This window comes from Dryobates pubescens, chromosome 6, assembly GCF_014839835.1.
Source record: "Dryobates pubescens isolate bDryPub1 chromosome 6, bDryPub1.pri, whole genome shotgun sequence".
In the NCBI taxonomy this organism is placed as follows: Eukaryota; Metazoa; Chordata; class Aves; order Piciformes; family Picidae; genus Dryobates; species Dryobates pubescens.
Window position 1 is genome coordinate 46,304,315 of NC_071617.1, and position 24,583 is coordinate 46,328,897.

The 24,583-nt window shown below is 46.4% G+C and overlaps 1 protein-coding gene across 2 annotated transcripts in view; it reads right to left on the bottom strand.

Moving 5' to 3' along the window:
• Positions 1–685: 685 nt before the first annotated feature.
• Positions 686–24,583, bottom strand: part of TTC7A (tetratricopeptide repeat domain 7A) — a 235,259-nt gene continuing 211,361 nt past the window's right edge. For both annotated transcript variants that reach the window (XM_054162437.1, XM_054162436.1), the window contains one exon: positions 686–3,326. In XM_054162437.1, the coding sequence (XP_054018412.1) occupies positions 3,105–3,326 (222 nt within the window). In that variant the 3' untranslated portion in view covers positions 686–3,104. The remainder of the gene's footprint in view (positions 3,327–24,583) is intronic.

The window sequence follows — 24,583 nt, forward strand, 5'->3', positions numbered from 1 at the left end:
AGTCCAGCATGCATGCAAATGCACTTTGCAACTGATGCAGGGCAGTGGTGCTGTGCTGGGAGGGGGTACCTTACCCATGTAACTCCTATTGATGCTGATGACATTTACTCATGTATGTCTGCCTTGTCACACCAGGTGCAGAGGCTCTCAAGACTGCAATTCCAATGCCAGTAACACTCATTTATGCGTACAACAAACATGGGACCACCCTGGCAGCATTCGGCTGGTCGATGCACTCAAAGTACTCCCGCATGTTTGCACCTCTTCTGGGATGATGACTGCTCTGGGAAGCCTGATTATTGCCAAGATGAGGTTTGTCTGATGGTAATAAATGTGATGGGCTGGTGGCTGTTTACAAGCTGTGCATGCAGAAGTAAATGGGTCTGTAAGTGTTTGCTTTTCAGCTGCTGCTGGGAAACAGGCACCCTCCTGCCAGGTCACAGACCAGCTATGTTACAGACCTCTTACTGCAGTGCCTCAGTGGCCAAGGTGGTTGCATAGCTCGTACTCAAATAGCTGTCTGGTACACAGGAGTTGCTATGGCAGCGCTTTACAGATAAAACCTTGCACAAGGAAGCAGTGATGCTGGGCCACACTGACTCTTTTTTGTGTCTTAAACAGAAGGCTCTTCCCCACCTTGGGAATTGTGGAGCAGAACAAATATTGGAATATAATACCTATCCATCTATCTATCTCTCATCTATCTACTTAAGTCAGATTGCATCTGCCTGTGGAACTGGATTTAAAACACCTCGGTAACAATTTACATATCATGTCAATAACATCTCTTCCCCCTTGCCTTCCCCCTTTCCCACCTGCAGTGCAGAGCAACAAAATGGGTCTCTGCTGTGTCTTTTTGTCTTCATGAAACCAATTTAATTCTGGTACTTTAACACCTACTCCTTCCTCTGCTGCTGCTGCTATTGCAAATGAGAAATGTGTCCAGGTAACAGTGTCTCCTTGGAAACCTGCCTCTGGCCTAAAAAGCCCAGTTTGATGCCTGTGTAGCACTGGAAAGCCAGAGACCTCATGGGCTAAGGACCTTTCAAGGCTGGGCTCCTTTCACTCCAAATCCCTTGGTGAAGAGATGAATAAGCTGGGCTACTGCACTGATTTAAAGGGAGAAAACAGAAATACTGGTATGGAAGTGCTGAGAGAAAGCTGAAGGCAATGTATTTCCCTCTGCACGAGCACCTCAGGGGAGGCTGGGGGCAGGAGCTCTGCAATGGTGTGGTCTGGGGACTCACCTCTCCATTAGCCTGCAGATATCCAAATCGTTGTAAACAATGCTGACTTCAAGTCTGCTAGCAGCTCTTCAGGCTCTTTAAGTAAAAGCCCCTAGTCATTTGTTGCCTGAGGATATTATTATTTCTGGAATGAACTAGTTGCAGATCATGACACTTGGAAAATTATAGTGTCTGAGTGCAAACCTGCTTATGAAACAGTCACAAATCTCTGGACAGAAATGGACACAGAGCCCCAGCCTTTTGTGCAGCAAAATGCCCGCAGCTCATCTCTGCATTATCTTCTTCTTAGGACTGGTCTGGATGGGGCTAGCGCTTGTGTGTCAGGGTACAGCTCTGCCTTACTGCCAGGAGGCCAAGAACAGCTACGGAGCAGCTTAGCAGGGGGGATGCCAGCTGTGTTCCCCTGCCCCAGCCATAGGGAGGCTGCATGGATTAGGTGCTCTTCACTCTTACATCTGATATGATATGCAAAATGATCCTGCTCCACTGAAGGCTCCGCTTGGTACCGCTCATGTGAAATTTCTACAGACAATGCAAAGCTTTGGTTTTAAGAAATCAGTAATTCATATATACACCTACTGCCTTCAGCAGACTTTCCCTTAAGAGACTGCTACCACCTTTTATATAATGCAAATATGGATATGAAAACGTTTTGTGCCAGGAATGGTTTCACAGAATCACAGAACCGTTCAGGTTGGACAAGACCCTTGGGATCACGGAGTCCGACTAATAACCCTTCTCTACAAGGTTCACCCCTAAACCATATCCCCAAGCACCACATCCAAACCACCTTTAAACACATCCAGGGTTGGTGACTCAACCACCTCCCTGGGCAGCACATTCCAATGCCTTATGTCCAGTCTAAACCTATCCAGTGGCAGCTTGAGGCTGTTCCCTCTTGTTCTACCCTAATTACCTGTGAGAAGAGACTGGCACCAGCCTCTCTACCATGTTCTTTCAGGTAGCTGTAGAGAGTGAGGGTAATGCAGTAACTCACAGAGGTCAGCCATTATATACTGGTAATCACCATAGTCTTCACCAGAAGTGATGCAACAACTGATTAATAAGAATGAAGCTCAGAGTTTATAATTAGCTACTTCATGTAAGGCCTTTCAATAACTATGTAATTGGAGATGCATCTACGTTTTTAATACTAGTCCAAATTAGAACTGATTTGGTCCTGAGTCTTTCTGCTCTTGTGCATCATACTGCAACAGTGGCTTGAAAATTAAAAAATAAAGAGTTTAAGTTGGTCTAGGCAGGTGCCAGACTAAATATAATAAGCAAGGACATAAAAGCAAGGCAGGAAGAAGGATTATCCAACCAGCTGAAATAATTTTGTGAATGGCATATACTGCATGTCTATAAGGTTTCACTGTTACTCCTATCCTGTCAGAGCTGTATGGAGGCAGCCTCATGCTCAAGTAAAACTTGGTCAAGTTAGATGGGGCATTTACCTCTGTTTAGAGCAAATCTGAGCTTTAAATCATGGCTTGCGTTTTTTATCTTTAATGAAAAGTGGAATGTGCAAGTGCTTTGAACAGCTGTGCTCTAGCATGATCTTTCTACAGACAGTCACCTTGAACAACCACTTTGAAATAACCCTTGCTATTAACTAGAACAGGAGGCTAGCCAGGCACCTGTGGAAGAAAAAGGCATTCTCTGTTTCTGCCTGTTGCAAATTCTTCTACAGTTAGGCTTGTCTCAGCTAAGCATGCAGATCTGAGCTCCATCCTGGGATTATTTTGTCCAGCTCCAGGTTACAATGGCACTTTTATATTGGGCTTTTTCTTTGTTTATTTGCCTGGTTTTGGTGTCTGCCCACAGAATCAAGGTGCTTAACTGCAGAGCAAAGCTTCAGAGCTCCCTGGGTATAACAGTGAACGGGATGATGGGACTGCTGGATTCAAGGTCCAGAGCAGTGAGGAAGCATTCAATGGCTGCTTCGTTTTTCCCCTGAGCTTGCAGGACCTCTCCAAGGCTGTTCCAGGCACTGTGACTGGTGGTCTGGATCTGGATGGCATCTCTGAGGACTTTCTGGGCCAGGTCCCTCCGTCCTAGTCTGTTCAGCACCAGGCCCTGTCAATAAACAAGTGACAAGCAGTTAACAACAGCATAAAACTGAGGAAAAAATGGAGTACTCTGAGCTCCCAGGCAAGCTGGGCAGATGTGCAAGTGCAAGCTCAGGAACCACAGAATCATAGAGTCATTTAGGTTGGAAAAGACATTTAAGATCATCAAGTCCAAAGGTAAACCTAACAGTGCCATGTCCCCCACTAAATCATGTCACCAGTCTCCATGTCTACAGGCCTTTCAAATACCTCTAGGAAAGGGTATGGATCTGTGCCTGTTCCTGGAGAAGAGAAGCACTCAGCTGTTAAGCTCTGCCTTTTTTGACTGTCATGTGTAATTTAAAAGAACCATTCTGAAAACATTTTTCAAAGCAGGGAGTGCTCCAGCTCTGCAAACGCTCCTGCTACATGTTACTGGGAGAGCACACACTGGTGCTTCGTAGAGGAGAGGCTCCAGGCCCTTTAAGCATCCCTCTCTCCTTGAGCAGGTTACATTTCCCTCTAATCCCCAGGAAAATACACATAGTTTTAATAGCACATCTGAAGTAAAGTCTGTCAGCTCCTGCATCCCAAACATATAGAAAGATCTTTCTTCTCAACAAATGGGAATAGAGTGATGTGGCTTCTGCTTCCAGACCTCCAGGAGCAGGCTGTATGTAACAGCTTGGGGCCCTCTGTCCTCCTGCACTCCAATGCAGATCCTAAAGCAGTGTGGGGGAGGAGAAGGATGGAGAAACCTTGTTTTAAAAGCTGTCCTTAGGGTAAGAAAAGACACAAGTGGGTGTAACCATCTGGAAGGAACAGGAGGGGGAGGATGAAAGAAGTGGTAGGAAGAATGTGTTTTCCTATAGGGCTTGCATGGCTGTGCCTGAACCCACAAAGCATCTAATGAGCCAGGCTCCCTTTTAATTACACCTCAGTCAACCATACTGAGCCTAGATGGCCACATGGGCTTTGCAGGACACAACCTATTAGTGGCAATCTTCTGCTTCCTCCTCAAGGTGCACACACCAGGATGAACTTCCCATCACTTTCACCTGGGTGTGGCCTATGGAAGAAGCAGCCAACACTTCAGGTTGCCTGCCTAGCTTTGCATGCTTTAGGTTTCTCTCTCCATTGGAAAATGACAGGCAACAGGGCCTCTTGTGAGCAGAACAGGTGACACAGAGGTATCCTGATGGGAGAGGCTAGTTTCTCCGGAGGTAGTTGCCTGGAGATGACCACAGGCATGTAATAACAGACTAGAAGGAATTTGTGCAATTATAATTTGAGTCACTCACTGGACAGGGATAATGAGGCTTAGAAAGGGCAAGTAGTGTGACCATAGCAAATCTGCTTCAGAGCCAAGAATAGATGGGACCTATCTCAGTTCAAATTTGTCCTCAACCACAAAACCACTCTTCCTCAAAACTCTTCCTGTTGCACCGACCAAGCAGAGCTGATTGTGCTCTCTGGTGGCCAGGGACCCATTGCTGTCCTCACTCTGAGCCTACGCAGCATCAAGCCTCTTGAAGCTCCTGGAGGGCTGCTGGCCCTGGAGGCACAAGAGCCAATGAGACCATGCAGCTGCTGCCCGTCATACCTCTCCAACAAGGAGGGGAATTCTCTCCATGGCTGACATCTCATGCCTCTCAGCAATGCTGCAGTGAAAACCATCTTATTGTAAACCACTTGTGCAGCACAGCTCCCTTTTCTGCCCCAACAGCCTTGTTGGGCAAGCACCAGAGGCTGGCATGACTTTATCCCCTATGACCCCCCAGTGTGGAGCCATTGCATTTATTTTGCCTGTGCTTGAGGTCCCTTGCAGCTCTTTTGCAGCACCAGGAGGAGGCTACACACGAACTCCAGGTAGTGTTTACCTGTGGGAGACACTGAAGCTGATGTGCACCAGTAAGCACAGCACAGATGAACATTTGTTCATTGGTATTCAGTACTTTCAAGCATGCCATTTCAGCTGAAAAATCACCTGTGAACCCTCAGAAAGGGTGATTTCAGGATCCCCAAATCCAGGGTGAATTGATGCTGCAGTACACTGCATGAGTGAAAGACTGTTACATGATTTTGGGGAGGAGTACAGGGCTAAAGTTTTGGCTGAAGGAGGTAAAGATTTTCTGCCTCTTCCTTGCTTACATACATAACTGTTAGTGACAAAGGCTTGCTTGGGTCTGTGGCCCTTCCCAGCTGTGCCCATCTTCCTGCTCCCCTGTTGTTCTGACAAGGAACAGCTCTATGTCCCCTTCTTGCTTACAGACCTGGATGTCCATGTGGAGTGGACAAAAAGCTGTGGAGCTTCAGGCCACAGCCCAAGTGGAGGTCAGAATGTGGCCAACCCACTCTCCAACTGAGGCCCTGTCAACGTCCTCAACCCCCAGTGCAGAGACCTACTCCTTTGCCCAGTGAGCTGTGACAGATGGTGTCAGCCTTTCCAGTGAGGCTTAACTGAGCTGGCAGAAATATGCTGCTGGATGTTTAAAGGACAGGTTGAACATCATGAATGCTGTGTGCAGGAGTTTCCTGCTTTAGGTTTCCTCTCTCACCCTCTCCCCAACCTGCTCCTCGCAAATCACAAGAATTTTCTGAGAGCTGGAGGCTGCACAATCCCCAAGCTTCACAAAGACACAGCACTGAGCACTTCAGTTTTCTGCTTCCCTGAGGTATTTGCACTTGAGAGCTTCTCCTTGCTACTGAATTTCTTATTTCCCCATGGAGTCTGGCTCGCTATAAACAATGCCTGCATGTTGTTGCTATGTAGGTCCAGCTGGAATCTGCCTACAGTGCAAAGGAAAAAAATTATATATAAATTCAGAAAGCCACCCACTGACAGGCAATTTGCATTTGTAGCTGGAAGGCGGGGTATTTATTTATTTATTTATTTATTTATTTATTTATGGGAAAAAAAAGATTTTCTAATGAAAGTTCAGTTCCTGAGTTTCTATGGAAACTCATCTGCTTGGTGTGCATGCATAATTTCATAAAGGCAGATCTCAGGAAGATGAGCAATCAGTATAAATGCAAGCAGGAATGTGATTAAGGGTTTCATCTTCTCCTTCTAGAAGATGGAGGGTGGGGCTGGCTTCTGTTGTCTTTCCTTGGCTTGTATTTGTGCTTTTGTCAAACCCAGGCAGAAACCTGTGTACAGGGTGGCCTCGCTCCACTGCCACCTCCAGGCTAGCCCTGCCACTTCTGGGTTTGCCTGGGCATTTTCCCTCCAAAGATGGTGAGTACCTGCAAGGAACGCCTTTGTCAGTGCTGAGTCAGGCCCCAAGGAGCAGTGAGGACAGGCTTCTTTTTAAACCTAAACTTATCATAAATAGTAAAAGATCCAAAACCAACCCAAAAGGTGTGTGGGAATCATTCTGCTTTAGAGCTGCTGTGGGCAGCACATAACAAGGGCTCACAGCACATCACAAGGCCTTCACTAGCCATGCACAGGCATTTCATAGAATCATAGAACCAATAAGGTTGGAAAAGACCTCAGAGATCATCAAGTCCAACCTGTCACCCAACACCTCATGACTACTAAATCATGGCACCAAGTGCCACATCCAATCCTTTACTGAACACCTCCAGTGATGGTGACTCCACCACCTCCCTGGGCAGCACATTCCAAAGGCCAATCTATGAAGAACTTCTTCCTAACATCCAACCTAAACTTCCCCTGGTGCAGCCTGAGGCTGTGTCCTCTTGTCCTGGTGCTGGTTGCCTGGGAGAAGAGACCAACCCCCACCTGGCCACAACCTCCCCTCATGTAGTTGTAGACAGCAACAAGGTCTCCCCTGAGCCTCCTCTTCTCCAGGCTAAGCAACCCCAGCTCCCTCAGCCTCTCCTCACAGGGCTGTGCTCCAAACCCCTCCCCAGTTTTGTTGCCCTTCTCTGGACACCTTCCAGCAAGTCAACATCTTTCCTAAACTGAAGGGCCCAAAACTGGACACAGGACTCAAGGGGTGGCCTAACCAGTGATGAGTCCAGGGGCACAATGACTTCCCTGCTCCTGCTGGCCACACTATTCCTGATGCAGGCCAGGATGCCATTGGCCTTCTTGTCGACCTGGGCACACTGCTGGCTCATGTTCAGCCTGCTGTCAACCAGTACCCCCAGGTCCCTTTCTGCCTGGCTGCTCTCCAGCCACTCTGACCCCAGCCTGTAGCACTGCATGGGGTTGTTGGGACCAAAGTGCAGCACCCAGCACTTGGCTTTGTTGAATGCCATCCTGTTGGAGTCTGCCAATCTCTTCAGCCTGTCAAGGTCCCTCTGCAGAGCCCTTCTACCCTCTAACAGATCACCACCTGCTCCCAACTGGGTGTCATCTGCAAATTTACTGGTGACTGACTCAACCCCCTCATCCAGATCACCAATAAAGATATTGAAGAGGATGGGACTCAGAACTGATCCCTGGGGGACACCACCAGTGACTGGTTGCCAGCTGGATGTGGCACCATTCACCACCATTCACTACCATTTCCTGTGCTGCTTGTGTTAATACAGCTGTACAGTGCCTGGATGTTGGCTCATTCACTCAGCAAGGTCTGAGGGTAACTTTTGCCAATTAATTTAATTTTCTTCTTTAGGTCTGAAGGCATACTTCAGATCATGTAGACAGAGGCAGAGTACTGAAGGTAGTGCTTTCAAGGCAGACTGTGAAAAGACAGTGCTGAAAGCACTGGAAGAATCTCTTTTGCAGTGAAAGACTGTGGCATAGCAGAGCTGGTGCTTGACGGCAGAGGGGAGATAGCCAGATTGATTTGCTGATCTAGGGTGCTGGCAGCTGGCCTCTTGAATTTACTGTCTTTAATGTCAGGGAACAGGGGATGCATATGGGAAGCTTTTTAAAAGGTATTTTTGACCTTCTCCACATACAAAACAAAACCTAAACCACTTCTTTGGTAACACTGGGTTAGGCTTCCATGCCTTCAGTGATGTGATACCTAGTAATTAATACTTGAGTGAGGCTATTTTTGTTTTAGAATGGGAGAGACACATTTCAGTTTAAGTTAGATGAGCAAAAAAGTGCCTTGTCTTCAATTTCCACTAATAAAGAAAGTGAGCACAAGCCCCACCTGAAGTCTGCTTTCAGGTGGTCATGAAATTTCTGATCTCTGCCTTTATTCCCTCAGAGTACTGGGGGAAAAAAAACGTCCTTAAAGGTTATCAGCTTATAAGACTCCCAGAAAATAGTGCAGAAAATACATTATGGAACACTACAAAATAAACCTCAGATACAGGTTGGAGTCAAAACTTCCTTTGCAAATGTTTAGTTCCAACACCTGATGAACTGCAGGGAGTTATCCTGAGTCTTGGCATCCTTGTTTCCTTCTACTAAGGTGGCACAGATTTACTTGCTCTTTCCTTTGCCCAGAAAAAAACCCAACCCATCTATTTCATTCCTGGGTGACTGCTTTGTGTTTTGTTTGCATGGTGGTCTCATGCTTGCAGAATCTGATTAGACTTTATAGCTCACAGATTGATTTTAATAATTACTTTAAACACAAGTTGTCTCTTTCATATTTGCATGGGACTCAAAATTCCAAAGTGAGGCTGTCTATGATGCCTTTCTCAACTGAGCAGAGCATTTTCACCCTAAGAAGTTTCCAGAAGAAATAAGACTGCAGATGTTGCTGTTGGGCTTCTGCTAGAGCATTGTTTAATCAGTTTCAGTGTAAATCAGGTATCCTTACTGCCTACTCTAATCTGTAGAGTGGACATGTCACTAGTGGTTAGTAAGAGGGTAATCAGCAGTGGCAAGACAAGGGCATACTGCAGGAAAGTGCTTGTTCAAGAGTGTGCTTACTCAGCAGAACCCTAAGAGAAGCCTTTCAAGATGCATTTGGCACTCGGTGATAACAGGCTCACGTAACAGAAAAATCCACACTGCTACAGGGCAACATGCACTTCTGTAATTGTTTAGCAACGAGAATGAGTTGTAAGCAAAAGCTGCTGCATACACCCTGAAATAGCAGAGTTATTTTGGAAAATGTCAAAGATTAACCCTGGAGATTCTAGGTCTCCTAGAATACAGACAGACATGTTAACTAGCCAGTAGCTCAGTTTTTCTCTCCCTGCATTCATGACCTTTGAATTTCTGAGGAGTCAGGATTTTTTTTAAGCAGTGAAGTGAGTTTTTGTGCTACTACTTAGGCACAGAGCAGCTGGTGGTGGGTGGGGTAGCTAATCACCCATTTTGCTGATTCAGTCCAGGTTATGGCGAAGAAGAGCTATACCTCTGAGCTCTGTTCTCTGAAAATACATCATTTGTAAGAATACATGGAGCAGCCAAGGTTAGCTCACCAAACAAACTGAATTAGAGATGGTATCCATTTTTTCTGCCCTAAATGGGTGGCTGGGATCCAGTTCTGGAGGAAAGCTCATCTTTCAGTGTTTCTGCTGCCTCTTTTGTCAGAGCAGCTTTTCCTTCTCTTCCTCCCCCCTCTCCATCAGCTGAAGCTGCTGCATTCCCTGTCAGTCAGCGACACTGAAATGCTGCATTTGATAAAGCAGAGGAGGGGAAGGAGAAAGGAAGAGAGGGAAGGCAGGCAGGGCCACTGCGAAATGCAGCATGTGGAAAGGAAAACCAAAAGAACAGCACAGGAGGGGGGGAGTTGGAAGGTGGCAGAAAAAGCAAAAACCTGAATTTGCATCATGATTTCTAACACTTGTGCACTGCCTGTGGGTTTCAACTCAGTGTGTTCAACCTGGAGATTTCAGCTCTGGTACTGCAGGCACCAAAGGCGGTCTGGTGGAAGATTGCTGCTTAAACTTCACTGCAGCAGCTTCATGTGCCAGAGATGAATGTGAGGCAAGAAAAGGCAAGAGAATGCAAGAAAAGAAATAAGACTGCAAGGAGGTACCAGGAGAGGCAGACTGTCTGAGCGTGAAGACAGAGAGGTCTTAAGCCTGCCACAGACCTGGGCACATGGATATGTTTTACCAGTCATACTGATGTAGCTTTGGCAGGGAGGGAGGGAAGACAAAGCAAAACAAGGAAAAGATCAAAAGTGGTGAAGACCAAAAGAAATGGGATCCCCCCTCCCACTGCAGAAGGGAAGCACTGTGCTGAGCTGCACTCTGCCCTCTGCCCAGACTTGCTGTTTCTATTTGAGTTCATCAAATGTTACCAGGGATGTTTGCACCATGTTTGAAGCTTATATATGATAAAACATTTATTGACATAAAAAGCAAACCCTAAGGCAGCATTTCAAACCAGGAGGCTCTGATCTCTTCATAGAGACTTATACAAGCCTAGGGAGAACGGAGAGTTTTTCTGCCTTGTTGGATTGTCGTCACTTAAGTTTCATTCAAAGCAGAACTGTTTGGTGCACTCTGAATATTCTCTAGACAGTTCTTCCTTTGCTGGGACCTATATAGAGAAGAAGAAGCAAGCAAGAAAACTTAACAGGATGCCTTAACCACAGGTTTGAGACTAACTAAATGTAGTATTTGTTTTGCACGCTCTTCTCCCAGGAAAAGCAAGCTTTCTCCTAGTCCTGACCTTACCAGTTGTCATAGTAATGTTGCAGTAGAGTGCACAGAAGCCCCAACTAGGACTCAAGTTCATGGTGTCATCTATAAAACATGCACTATGAGAATATCCCAAGCAAATAATAAATAGCAATTTAAAATACATAATCTATAATTTCAGGTCCCAATTCTGTTATGTGCTCTACCTGCTTCCCTGGCAGAAAGCCTTGTTGAAATTAGTGAGATTCAGCCTATATACATCCCAGGGCAGAATCAAGACAGCAGCATCAGCAAGAGAGACAAAGCATGCAACATACATGCAGGATGTTGGAAAGAAGCAGCAGGTAACCTGCTGGCTAAAGCACTTCACTAGAAAGTGGTTTCTGTGCTTCATTGGCTGCTAATGCATTTTGCATCAAATAATCTGCCATTACTCAGGAACAATTCAAAGAGTAAGGCCAGGGGCAAGGGAAAAGCTTTGAGAGGCAGAAGTCCTGGGTCTAAGTGTTCTAAGGCTGAGGAGGTTTTAGAACTTGCTTCTCTTGTGCCCATGGGGTGCATGCTGACTTCTACCACAGGTTTTAAGGAATTTAGGGCAGCAGTTAAGCACTCCCATCACCCCCAGAGGGGGAAACAGTTCTCTGTCTCTTTTGATAGTAAGCAGGAGCCTGTGTTCTGCCGCACATAACAATAGGTTGCTGCAAAAACCTTGTGAATGTATAGGCTTAAGGCTTGGACAGCAAATTAATATGACTGTCCTCCTGAACAGGGAATTTTTGTCTGCCCAGGTTTCCTTCAGTACAAATGCTGCCTCGTTCCCTAATTTTTAACCCACTGCTTTGCAAGAAAGGAGAGGCTGATCTGCGTATTTCCCATGCGTGTTTTCTTCCACTCGCTGTACAACCTAGTCTGAGTCATGTACAGGTTCTCCTACATTCAGCTCTGACAAGGGGCTCTATGAACCTCAGTCTCACAAAACTGATCACTAGAGCAAGCACCACATTTAGTATGTCTCCGAGGAAGGGCGCAGCACAGCAAAGACACGTCCGACAGACGCACACAGCATGCCAATGCAGATTACAGCAGATGTCTTCTGAAAGGAGAGCTGAGATATTTGAAAAATCTTAATTTGCTCAGTTTTCCATTACTGGCAGTCTCTGGGAGAGCCTGTTATTAATGACATCCTTTGCACAACTACAGCCAGAGCCTCAGAGTGCAGTATCGCAGCTGCGTGCTAAGCTAGCTGAGCTTCTGGGGAAGCACAGAGCCAGCTGGGCAGGAATGCACTGCTGTGGTCCAGCCAGTGCCTCTGGCTTCTGCTTCAGTGCCTCTGATCCCATAAGGAGCATGTTTCCTTACGGTCTCTTAACATAAAATCTCTCATAAATCATGAGTCTCCATGCACAAAGAGATTTTGTTGAATTACAGAGAGGATTTTCTCCTATCTGCTCAAAAGAGAAACTAATTGAGAAAATAAATAATTAAAGACTTTGGATAAATACTGCACATAACATTAGTGTAAAATGGAAGCCCCAGTGACACTGGAGAGCTGTGATGTTTTTATGTTTCCCATTTGTTTGGCAAGAAGGGACTTCTGCTTACTTGTTGTGACTGTGGCAAGCTCAGTGTATTGAGACAGCGTGCAGAAAACTTGGAATTCTTACCAGCTCTTTCTCCCCTGCTCATGCAGCTGTGCCTTATGTACCAGGAGGCAACATATCCTGTTATTGTACTGTAGGCTATTTTATATAGTGTATTATTCTGTCACTCTGTCTTGTCTTTGGCACAATAGCAGGGAGCCTAAATAGCACAGAATTTAAACTTTCTATGACTGGTTTCCTTGATTGTGAAAAACAGCATTTGAAGGTTGAAATACAAAGAGGAGAGTCACTCCGCTCCTTGTCCCTTCTGACTGTTCCCTGGGCACTTCCTGAAATACCATTTATGAGCTCAGCTGTAGACCAGTTTGACTCCTACAATTTCTAGGCTTTATTTTGATCTCAGAGCAAAGTGCAGAATGAGAACAATACTGCTTAGTAGAGCTGCAGTGGTATCCTTGAGGCCTGTGGATGGGAAACCACAACTAAAGCCAGGAACTGTCTGGAAGATCAGGTTGGGGCTCAGCAAGAGGTTGCAGGGAGGGATCAGGCCAAGGACAGTATCTCTAGGCCTGGATGCAAGTTTTATTCCCCAGAGATTACTGAACCACCCCAGATGCTCAATTTGTTTGAGAAATGTACCAGGTTCTTCTCTTCACTTTAGAGAAGGAATAAGGGAAGAGCTAGGGGGTTTTGTCTTTCAGGGATTTATTTTGGTTTCTTAAGTTACGTGAACAGAGCCTGGATAATGTGGTAATGAGTACCTCAGCGACAGGGAGAATAACTTAGCGCAGCAGAAGAACGCAAGTGCTTGGCACAGATAAACAGGAGCAGCAGATTCCCTGGAAATCAGGATAATCCACCTCTGAGAAGCGGAGCACCAGCCCTCCTGCTAATGGACTAAAATCTCTGTGCTGTGCAGTGGATCAGATTTGCTCCTTCCAGTGACCTCAAACACCCTAGCAGGTCGGGTCCCTGGATGATGAGGGACATGCGCAGGTTCCCCAAGAGAGGAAACGGCCACTCGAAGTGTCCAAGGGATGGCTTCAGTGTCAGAGAATCACTTATCACCTGGTTGGTGAGGGCTCCACTGTCTCTGGATGCAGGAAGGAAGGCTGGCAACTGGAGAGGAAAAGAGTGGGCAACAAACCTGCAAAGCAGTTGTCAGCTCCTAACTGGTGCTCAGGAGCCACGATCCCACTGCACAGCCAGAGATTTGCTCCTCTGGCTGGGCTACTGAAGCTGCCAGCTATCTAGTGGATTTGCAGGGAATATGGCAGTAGGGCTTGGGGTATCTGCAGCAGACACAAATTAGGAGAACAAAGTATTTGCAATTCCTTGGACAGTGAGTGACCTGACACACAAACTTTTTACTGTGAGCATCCAAAATGCTCTTTTCTCCCGTGGGAGCCAGCGGCTTAGAGGCAAAGACAAGTTTTCTCCCTCAAGCTCAGTTGCTTCAGTACAAAAATTTGAGTTGAGGCTGCTCTAAGGATTGCTTTTCCCCAAGGAGAGCTTAGAGCAGTTATTTTGGGATATCTGAAGCACAGGAACATTCCTAGGATTCTGCAATAAGCCTCAGAGCTGGAAAAACAGAATCTGCTAAGCAGCCATGGTTTGGAAGGAGGCGACCAGTTACCTCCAAAAGCCATACCTTGCTCCACCGTTGTCCTGCTCAGTGCAGCTAGAAAAGGTATGCAGAAGACAGGCGTAAAATCCAGTGAGAGAGCTTCTCTTAAGGTCAGATTAGAATTAGTTTTGATTGCTCTCTCCTTCCCAGCCCATAATCCACCCATCTGAGACGTGCAGAGTACCACTGCTCCATCAGTGGGTAGAAAGCAGCCGTCCCGGTTACACCCAGCATGTCTGGGGATGCTTCCTACAACCACAGCCTTCCGCAGGAGCATGCCATCACTCCACAGGGAATTCCAGTGGAGAGCACCTTCCTACAGGAGGCTGTGTTGATGGTCCACCAGCAAGTGTTGCCCTGCTGACGTGCCATTTTGGGGAGGAGGTGTAACTAGCTATGTCACCCTGCAGAGCAGGCTGAAAATAGGCTTGCACTCACTGTGCCATGTGGCTCAGTGGTATGTCAGGACATGTATTTTTAGGAAATTCCTCCTTTGGGCAGAAAGGGTGAGGTGCTTGGCCTGGTTTGCAGGCTGCTGGCTTTGCCCAGATCTTTCATATTAATGACTGTGGGAGCATGTTAGCCAGCAGTTGGTTTGAGGATGCCTCAGTGCCCCGATACAGTGCTAGTCCTAGTTATCTATTGATCAGAGTGGTTCTGGAAGGGTAAAAGACAAGTGGGCTTCTGCTGTGCTCTTCTTTGTTTCAATGCATGCAGGCTTGCTCTCTCGCTGTTAGTGCTCTTCAGAGAGGGAAAGGACCTCCAACAGGGCAGGGATGGAGAATAAAGGACAGAAGATCAATGTCTTGGGAAGAATATGGTCTCTGAGGAGCAGTAATGAAAATGTACCTTGCAGAATGAGTGAGTGAGTGAGTGAGTGAGGTGAACAGGGAGCTCAGAAAAGATAGCTCATGCAGAGAAGACAGACAGAGAGAGAAGGAAAAGCAGTTACTAGAGGATTTAAGTATGTTTCTGGAGAGACAAAGAGGAGTCTGACCTGGTGAGGTACCTTTTGGTTGCAGCATAATGAAAAATTACAGTTTGTGTCCATGACCAGCCAGGCACTGTCTCATAGACACTGCTGTGACTTGTCCGACCCCAGGAGAAGGATGAGGTTAGGCAGCGCTGGGCTCGAATAGAAATTCTTCTGTCAGACACTTGCTGGCTGCCTCTTTTTCCCAGAACATCCTTCCTACCAGGCAGCATGAGTTCAGCTCCAGCATCTGGGTTGTGATTTTTGGCAGCTGCACAAAATCCCTGCTGTTAAATCCCACCTGCCAATCTTATGCCTGCTCCCACAGACCTCTGCCTGTTAGCAAATGTTTCAAAACCACACTGCCAGGCACAGCACTTCATTCTGCAACGGGAACCTCGGGCAACAACCCTCATGTAAGGATTCCTTTTAACTTTAGTGGGCTGTGGAAGAGAAATGCCAGAGGACAGGCCTCTGGATTACAGGCAAAAATATTTATTTAGGTCATAGTTTGCACTGCATTCTTTTCAGCACTAATGTAAAACATCCATTTCCCCCTGAATTATCTGAATAATTCCATTTTGTCTGTGACATTTTAAGAAGCTTTGAGACATGTTCTGTGCTATAGCTGCACAGGAAGAGAATCTGTCAACTTTGTTCACCAGAAGGTGTTCATGTGAAGTTCTTTCTTTCTTTACAAACTCTTCATTTCCCTTCGCTTGCTTCTTTAGCAGTCCACATGAGCAATGCCACCCTGTGATGGGTACACACTTCAGGATGTGGGGCAGGCTGTGGATGTAGTCTGCCTGGACTTCAGCAAGGCCTTTGACGCCGTCCCCCACAGCAAACTCATGGCCAAGCTGTCAGCCCCTAGCCTGAACAGCAGCACTCTGACCTGGGTTAGGAACTGGCTGGAGGGCTGAGCCCAGAGAGTGATGGTGAATGGTGCCACATCCAGCTGGCAGCCAGGCACTAGTGGTGTCCCCCAGGGATCAGTGCTGGGCCCCATTCCTGTTCAATATCTTTACTGATGAGCTGGACAAGGGGATGGAATCCATCATCAGTAAGTTTGCAGATGACACCAAGCTGGGGGCAGGAGTTGATCTGTTAGAGGGTAAGAGAGCTCTGAAGAGGGATCTTGAAGGCTGGACAGATGGGCAGAGTCCAAGGGCATGAGATTTAAAACAATATAAATACCAGGTTTTACACATTGGCCACAACAACCCCAGGCAGTGCTACAGGCTGGGGTCAGAGTGGCTGGAGAGCAGCCAGGCAGAAAGCGACCTGGGGGTACGGGTTGACAGCCAGGTGAACATGAGCCAGCAGTATGCTCAGGTGGCCAAGAAGGCCAATGGCATCCTGGCCTGCATCAGGAACAGTGTGGCCAGCAGGAGCAGGGAGGTCATTGTGCCCTGTACTCAGCACTGGTTAGGCCACACCTTGAGTCCTGTGTCCAGTTCTGGGCCCCTCAGTTTAGGAAAGATGTTGACTTGCTGGAAGGTGTCCAGAGAAGGGCAACAAAGCTGGGGAGGGGTTTGGAGCACAGCCCAATGAGGAGAGGCTGAGGGAGCTGGGGTTGCTTAGCCTGGAGAAGTGGAGGCTCAGGGCAGACCTTATTGCTCTCTGCAACTACATGAGGGGAGGTTGTAGCCAGGTGGGGGTTGGTCTCTTCTCCCAGGCATCCAGCACAAGAAAAGAGGACACAGTCTCAAGCTGTGCCAGGGGAGGGTTGGACTGGATGTTAGGAAGAAATTCTTCCCAGAAAGAGAGATTGGCCATTGGAATGTGCTGCCCAGGGAGGTGGTGGAGTCACCATCACTGGAGGTGTTTAGGAAGAGACTGGATGGGGTGCTTGGTGCCATGGTTTATTTGGTTAGATGGTGTTGGGTGATAGGTTGGACTCAATGATTTCAAAGGTCTTTTCCAACCTGGTTAATTCTATTATGTTCTTTTCTATTGTTGAACTAGTTCATTAGTGAACAAAATGCTGAAACACAGCTTGCTTATCTATCCTCCATAAGAGTTCCACCCACAGAATTAAGTGTAATTTTTGATTATGTACAGGCAAAAATAATCAAAATCTCCACATAAATCATCTGCTATAACATTTCACAATCTGGCTTTCCCCAGCATGAACCTAGGCAATGAGGCTGTGCTTCTAGTGCAAAGGACAGTATCCCTTGGAGATGGTCTCAGTTACTTGATTATGGTATCTCTAAAACTGCAAACAAAGGAGACATCAGTACTTTTTGATGTGGACATCTGTCAGCAGAGGAACAACTGCTAATTGTCATGCAATAACCATACCAGACACATGCACAGCAGTCATCTTTCTGGAAGTCAAGCATGAAAAAACCTCTTAATCATCCAAGCACCAAGCAGTTTTTGTCTGGATCTGGCTACATGTCTGTAACTCTTTAAGACTTCAAGGTGATACAATGAGCTTTTATGGATGGATACTTGAAAAAAAAAACAAAATAAATTAGTAAAAAGATAGCAGTCAGTACTTGTTTTTTGTTGGCATGCAATTAAGGTACTTTGCTTTATATGCTAATATTTGCATTCCAGTTTCAGAGGCACTGTATACTGAGAAAAGGTGCTGGTATTCTCAAATAAAAGCAAAAGGGACTTGCTTCAGCAACAGAACTATCTAGTTTCACTTCACCATTCACCTCTTCACAGGGCTGTGCTTGAGGCCTCTCTCCAGCCTCGTTGCCCTTCTCTGGACACATTCAAGAGTCTCAATGTCCTCCTTAAATTGAAGGGCCCAGAACTGGACACAGGACTCAAGGTGTGGCCTAACCAGTGCTCAGTACAGGGGCACAATGACTTCCCTGCTCCTGCTGGCCTTTGGCCATTGGCCTTCTTGGCCACCTGGGCACACTGCTGGCTCATGTCCAGCCTACTATCACTCAGTACCCCCAGGTTCCTTTCTGCCTGGCAGCTCTCCAGCCACTGAGACCCCAGCCTGTAGCACTGCATGGGGTTGTTGTGGCCAAAATGCAGTACCTGGCATTTGGACTTGTCTGGGGAGCACTGGAGACATCGAGGCAAGGAAGAGGGGCATCTTCAGCTGCTGTTGTGTTAAAGCCTCAACAAAACACAGGCTTCAGCAGCAGCCCCTGATGGTATGATGTACTTGTAAAACATTTACATTTTCAGCAGGATGTTTCTAATTAAACTCAATTGATTTGCACACCTGCTGGGAGAGACTGCTCTGCACCTCCTCTCCCTCTCCTACTTGAGGACAAAAAGGACGCAACTGCCTAGGCTAGCACATAGCACTGTGTTCCTTTTGTGCACTGACAGTAATTGAGAAAATGGATTGCAGGAGCCGTGTTTTGTGTTCACTGCTGTTCTATGCAGTGCCTTCTCTACTCTTCTCCCTGCCTCCCCACTCCACAGCATAAGACTGCTCAGCTTTTACAGCTATCTTCTGAGAGCTGGGAACTTGCAGCGCTTTGTGTAGTTTCCCAAACTGCAGGGCATCACAATTGGTGCCAGTAACAAACCCCTCAGTACCGAGGAAAGCACCCATACAGATCCTGACTACAATCAGATCACTGGGGAAGGGATGATTTTGAAGCATGCCATGTGTAGCAGTTGAAGGCAGAGCAGCCAGCTGCCACTTTTTAGCCTGTCTTACCAGCACAGCCTGACTTGAACATTTTAAGAACGGGGTTTATTGGTACTGTGTTATTTTGGCTGAGGTATTTATGGTTATGCCAACCAAACCTTCAGAGAAAGCTACTGCAACAGTGTAGACAGTCAGCAGGATGTCTGGTTTGTGGCTGCTGCCCTATGCTCCCTTTCTGAATCTTTTGGGAGCCGGCTCTTGCCAGTGAGACGTAAGTTATGCTTCAGGAGAATGCTTGAATTTATTTGCCTTGCACTGCAGCGTTGCCCTGCTGTGAAATGAGAAAAATGCACTCACTGTGCCACGGCAGCAGGTCAGCATCCCAAATGTTCTCCCCTCCAACAAGCTTACTGGGTCAGAATAATTCTGTTTATCAGTCTCCTAGGTAACAGCCTCCTAGGTCTCCTAGGTAACACTCTTCACAGCAATGCCTGGGGGGAACACGCCCTTGAATGCAAGGCACTCAATGAGATTTATAATTACTGTGTTTTATAACCTCGTTCATTCAGGCAGGGAAGGATACTGCTGAAGAGAGCTCAAGCAAGAGGAATCATATATTTGCAGCTGCATAAATAGTTGTTAATAATATGATGTGAAACCTGGATAGCAGAAGGTGCTTTTGTCCACTGTGCTGCCCAGCACAGCAAATGCACGGACTACTTTTAAACTCGGGCCATAAAACTCCAAGCCCATCCACTCTCTCCCAGAGAAGGGGATGTGGAATCTATTCTGTCTGACTGCAATTTCATTGTTTTAAGCAAGGTCTTGGCTCAAGGCCAGGTCCCAGCTGTCCCTGTAGTGGTAATGACCGCCCTCCCTCTGGGTGCTCAGCGCTGGTAGAATCCAGCTGCATTTTCACACATGCACACATGTAAATTGTCTGAAGATGGTGGTGCTAATGCTTCTGGGATGACAAGCCAAACTTAGAGAGATGTCTCAGCAGCAGCAAGCTCTGTGCAGAATGCATTTTATTCTTGGAAAAGCCTGGAGATAAAAACATTGTAAATCTCCTGGTACCTTTTATCTGATGCTTTGTTTTTGAGTGTCCTTGATGCATAACAGCACACTATCATCTCTGAAGACTAAAAACAATACCTTCCTAGTGCTCTGCTGGGTGTTTTCAAAGAAATTCATGCACAAATGAAAACAAATAAAAACAATGCCCAATGGCTCTGCAGAGATCTTGGGCCTCCAGTTTCAGGTAGCCTGGAGACAGTTTTAAACATCAATGGACCTCTTAAATCCTTGGTTACAGCTGCAGTGAGGACATGTTGGCAAAACTTCAGTTGCTTTAATGGGGTGAGGCTAGCTGAGGATTTTCAGCATCATCTCCATTTGGTGGTTTTTAGAGTATAGCTTAACTAGCATCTAGAGCTTATCACGTGCAGTACTGCATTTCCATTGTTTTCTTAGCTGGAGGCTCAAAACAAAACCAACTTTGCTCAGGCCTGTTTTAAACAAAATTTCTAAGAAGCCAGGTTGGTTTTCATGTTTTTAAAGTCTGGGGGTTTTGATGGACTAAGGCAGTGGTGGAGAAACTTCTGGGCCCCTCAGTTTAGGAAAGAGAGTGACTTGCTGGAAGGTGTCCAGAGAAGGGCAACAAAGCTGGGGAGGGGTTTGGAGCACAGCCCTATGAGGAGAGGCTGAGGGAGCTGGGGTTGCTTAGCCTGGAGAAGAGGAGGCTCAGGGCAGACCTTGCTGTCTACAAATACCTGAAAGCAGGTTGTGGCCCAGTGGGGGTTGGTCTCTTCTCCCAGGCAACCAGCACCAGAACAAGAGGACACAGTCTCAAGCTGCACCAGGGGAAGTTTAGGCTGGATGTTAGGAAGAAATTCTTCACAGAGAGATTGGCCATTGGAATGTGCTGCCCAGGGAGGTGGTGGAGTCACCATCACTGGAGGTGTTTAGGAAGAGACTGGATGAGGTACTTGATGCCATGATATAGTTGATTAGATGGTGTTGGGTGATAGGTTGGACTCGATGATCTCAAAGGTCTTTTCCACTCAGGTTAATTCTATTCTATTCTGTTCTATTCTATTCTATTCTATTCTATTCTATTCTAATTTCCATTCCATTCCATTCCATTCCATTCCATTCCATTCCATTCCATTCCATTCCATTCCATTCCATTCCATTCCTATGATCCATGCAGCAATGGGGCCTGAAAGGACAGAATTAAATGCACTTATCCTTAAATGCAAATAAGAGCGCCTCAGGCACTGACAAAGGTACAGTTCAGCTCGCTTCAGTTAACATGTCTTTTGCTTTTACCCACTTGGTTTTACCATTCAGAGAATCTGGCCTTCTGCTTCCAGCCTTTGCTGCTGGCTATCTCTGATGGACAGCTGCAGGAATTTCTTCAGGAGAAAGCTGTGTGACAATGCAGTACTTAGGAACAGTCTGAAAATTAGCTTTTTTCTTTTTCTTCACTCCTGCTTAGGTACTAGCTGTGCTCAGGCTGGAAAGCACCACGCAAAAGTATAACTGAGGATTTGGTTTATAAAAATCGCACAACCTCATTCACAAGATCACTTGCAAAGCAAAATAACTCCAGCCAGAACTAGCAAAAGATGCTTGTACCAAAACACAATGCAATGCATTGATTTAGGGGAACTTCTGGTACGGAGGATAACAGGGATAATGTTGAACACCAACCCCCTACTGCTGCTGCTGAACAGCTCCACAATGCACTGTTTCACATTGCATAGGAAAGAAGCCACAGCAGGTCACATTGGGTGCTACACTTTGGCCACAACAACCCCATGCAGTGCTACAGGCTGGGGTCGGAGAGCATCCAGGCAGAAAGGGACCTGGGGATACTGGTTGATAGTAGGCTGAATATGAGCCAGCAGTGTGGCCAGGTGGCCAAGAAGGCCAAGGGCATCCTGGCCTGCATCAGGAATAGTGTGGCCAGCAGGAGCAGGAAAGTCATTGTGCCCCTGGACTCAGCACTGGTTAGGCCACACCTTGAGTCCTGTGTCCAGTTCTGGGTGCCTCAATTTAAGAAGGACATTGAGACACTTGAACATGTCCAGAGAAGGGCAACGAAGCTGGGGAGAGGCCTTGAGCACAGCCCTGTGAGGAGAGGCTGAGGGAGCTGGGATTGTTTAGCCTGGAGAAGAGGAGGCTCAGGGGAGACCTCATTGCTGTCTACAACTAGCTGAAGGGAGGTTGTAGCCAGGTGGGGGTTGGTCTCTTCTCCCAGGCAACCAGCACCAGAACAAGAGGACACAGTCTCAAGCTGTGCCAGGGGAAGTTTAGGCTGGAGGTGAGGAGAAAGTTCTTCACAGAGAGAGTTGTTAGGCATTGGAAAGTGCTGCCCAGGGAGGTGGTGGAGTCACCATTCCTGGAGATGTTCAAAAAAGGATTGGATGTGGCACTTGGTGCCATGGTTTAGTAGTCATGAGGTGTTGGGTGACAGGTTGGACTTGATGATCTCTGAGGTCTTTTCCAACCTTATTGATTCTATGATTCAGACTGTACCTGGTACACAGTTTCATTCTTCTTCTTTTTTTGTTTGCTTTAAATGTCACTTCTATTTTAAAATTAACTGTACTCACTATGCAGTACCCATTTGCATTACTGGAGTTGAAGATTGTTTTCCTTAAGTCTGTATGTCACCTGGGTGTTGAACCTGCCCTCAATTTTTTTTTATGATTATATTGAAAAAAACCCTTCCTATGTACTGCCCTCACCCTCTTTAAGGAACTTGATTTGTTTCTTATCTTAGAATCAATAAGGTTGGAAAAGACCTCAGAGATCATCAAGTCCAACCTGTCACCCAGCACCTCATGACTACTAAATCATGGATTCAAGTGCCACGTCCAATCCTTTTTTGAACATCTCCAGGATGGTGACTCCACCACCTCCCTGGGCAGCACATTCCAATGGCCAATTTCTCTGTGAAGAACTTTCTCCTCACCAAATAGTTTGTCCTTGTTAACCTTGGTCATCCCCTATCTTTTCCTGTGAGGTCAGAGCTGCTGACCACAAATGTTGTTCAGTAACTTGTGGTGTAAGTGCAGCACTCAAGATGTTCAGTACCACAGAATGGTAGGGGGGCTGGAAGGGATCTCTGAGTATCATCTACTTCAATCCCCCTGCTATTGCAGGTGTGCCTAGATCAAACTGCAGAGCAGCACTTCCAGGAGGGTTTTGAAGGTCTCAGAGAAGGAGACTCCACAGCCTCCCTGGGCAGCTTGTCTCTCTCAAAGCAATGAAGTTTTCCCTTATGTTTAGGTGGAAGCTCCCATGTTCCAGTTTGTGCCTGCTGCCCCACGTCCTATCACTGAGCATCACTGCAAAGAGACTGACCCCACCCTTTTGACACCCATCCTTTTGGTATTTATAAGCATTCAGAAAATTCCCTCTCAATCTTCTCTTCTCCAGGTTAAACAGACCTAGGTGTTTCAGCCTTTCTTCATAAGAGAAATGTTCTAGTCCCCTAATCACCTTTGTACACTTCCATTGGACTGTCTCCAGTAGTTGCCTCTCTCTACTGAACTGGGGAGCCCAGAACTGGACACAGTATTCCAGATCTGTCCTCAGTAGGACAGAGCAGAGAGGGAGGAGAATCTCCCTTGACCTGCTGGTTGCACTCTTAACACACCCCAGGCTACCACTGGCCTTCTTGGCCAAAAATGCATCATCATTATTTTTGATTAGAAAGGTTTCACCTTTCACCGCGAGCTCTGCGATATCTGAGAAAGGAAAGAGCCTTCTAAAGGGAACTCTTCTCTAATAAGAGATGCAGAGAAGCAGTCCCTCTGGTTCTTCTCAAACCATGACAGGCTCTATGACCACTGAGATGGAAAAAGTTTGCAAGTCATCTAGTTCAGAGTATACAGAAATAGCAAGGCTGTACTTCTACCAAGGCTGCTCTGCTATCCCTGTTTAATGCCAGCTTGTGAGAACAAAATAGAGTAGTGCAAGCCAATCAAGGTTTAATCCACTCACAGAATGTCAGTTGTATGGATTTGATTTGATTTGCACATGTCTATATCATGCCTTGTCACAGTTGCCTGAACTGACACACAGATTACGTGAGCATTCCTACTCCAGAGACCAGCTACATTGATAAAATCACTTTGTGTGGTTGACCAAGCTAAAAATAAGTTTATGAAAAATAGTCTGCTTCTTGGCTCCAGGACCTCACATATACACCATTTTTACTTTGCCATGCTGCTATTTTGGTTGCTGCTTTTTAATGTTTGCTAGTTTGGGAAAGCTGCTTTCAAACAATGGGTTACTCCTGAGCCGTTTCCTTCGATTGTTCTTCATTCACTATCCAAAGAAAGAGACTAGTTAAAAATGGTATCTGCTTCCAGTCTGCCTGATTTGCTGTGTCAGCCAGCAAGCAACACACAACAGAGAACTGATCACAGAGAACTGATCACAGAATGCCAAATCTGGGAGCTAAGAAAGTCTTCGAACCACTCGTGACTATAATGACATCCAGAGAAAAATAATGCACAGCTGCAGTGATGTGAAATGAACACTTACCTCAAATACCTGCACAATCATTTATCTGTCATCAGGCAAAAGCATTCCTGAGCTTTCAAGGTTGCTTGTTTGACCTATTTGTGGTATTCTAGGAACAGCAAAGAATCCTAAAGTGAGGGTTTTCTGCTCCTGAGACTTGGAAATCTCCAGGGCTTTGGGGTTTTATCAGCCTTTCTCCACATTTATTTACTTACCTTGCTCTTAAGGCAAGACACTTTTCAGGCAGACAGGATACCAAATGGTCCATGAACCCAGTGCTGAAGATACCGCAGGCAATTTTGCTCTTAATGTGTGTGAAATATGTGCAGAATCTCCTACTCTTGATGCAGCCACAAGAAGAACTTACATCTGCTTGAACCTGCAGAAGCCTACACTATCACTGCATCATGGAGTATCCTCACACATGTAATCTCAATTCAGCTAAGATTTAAAAGCTGCAGGCAACAAATCCACAAGATCAAGCTTTGAG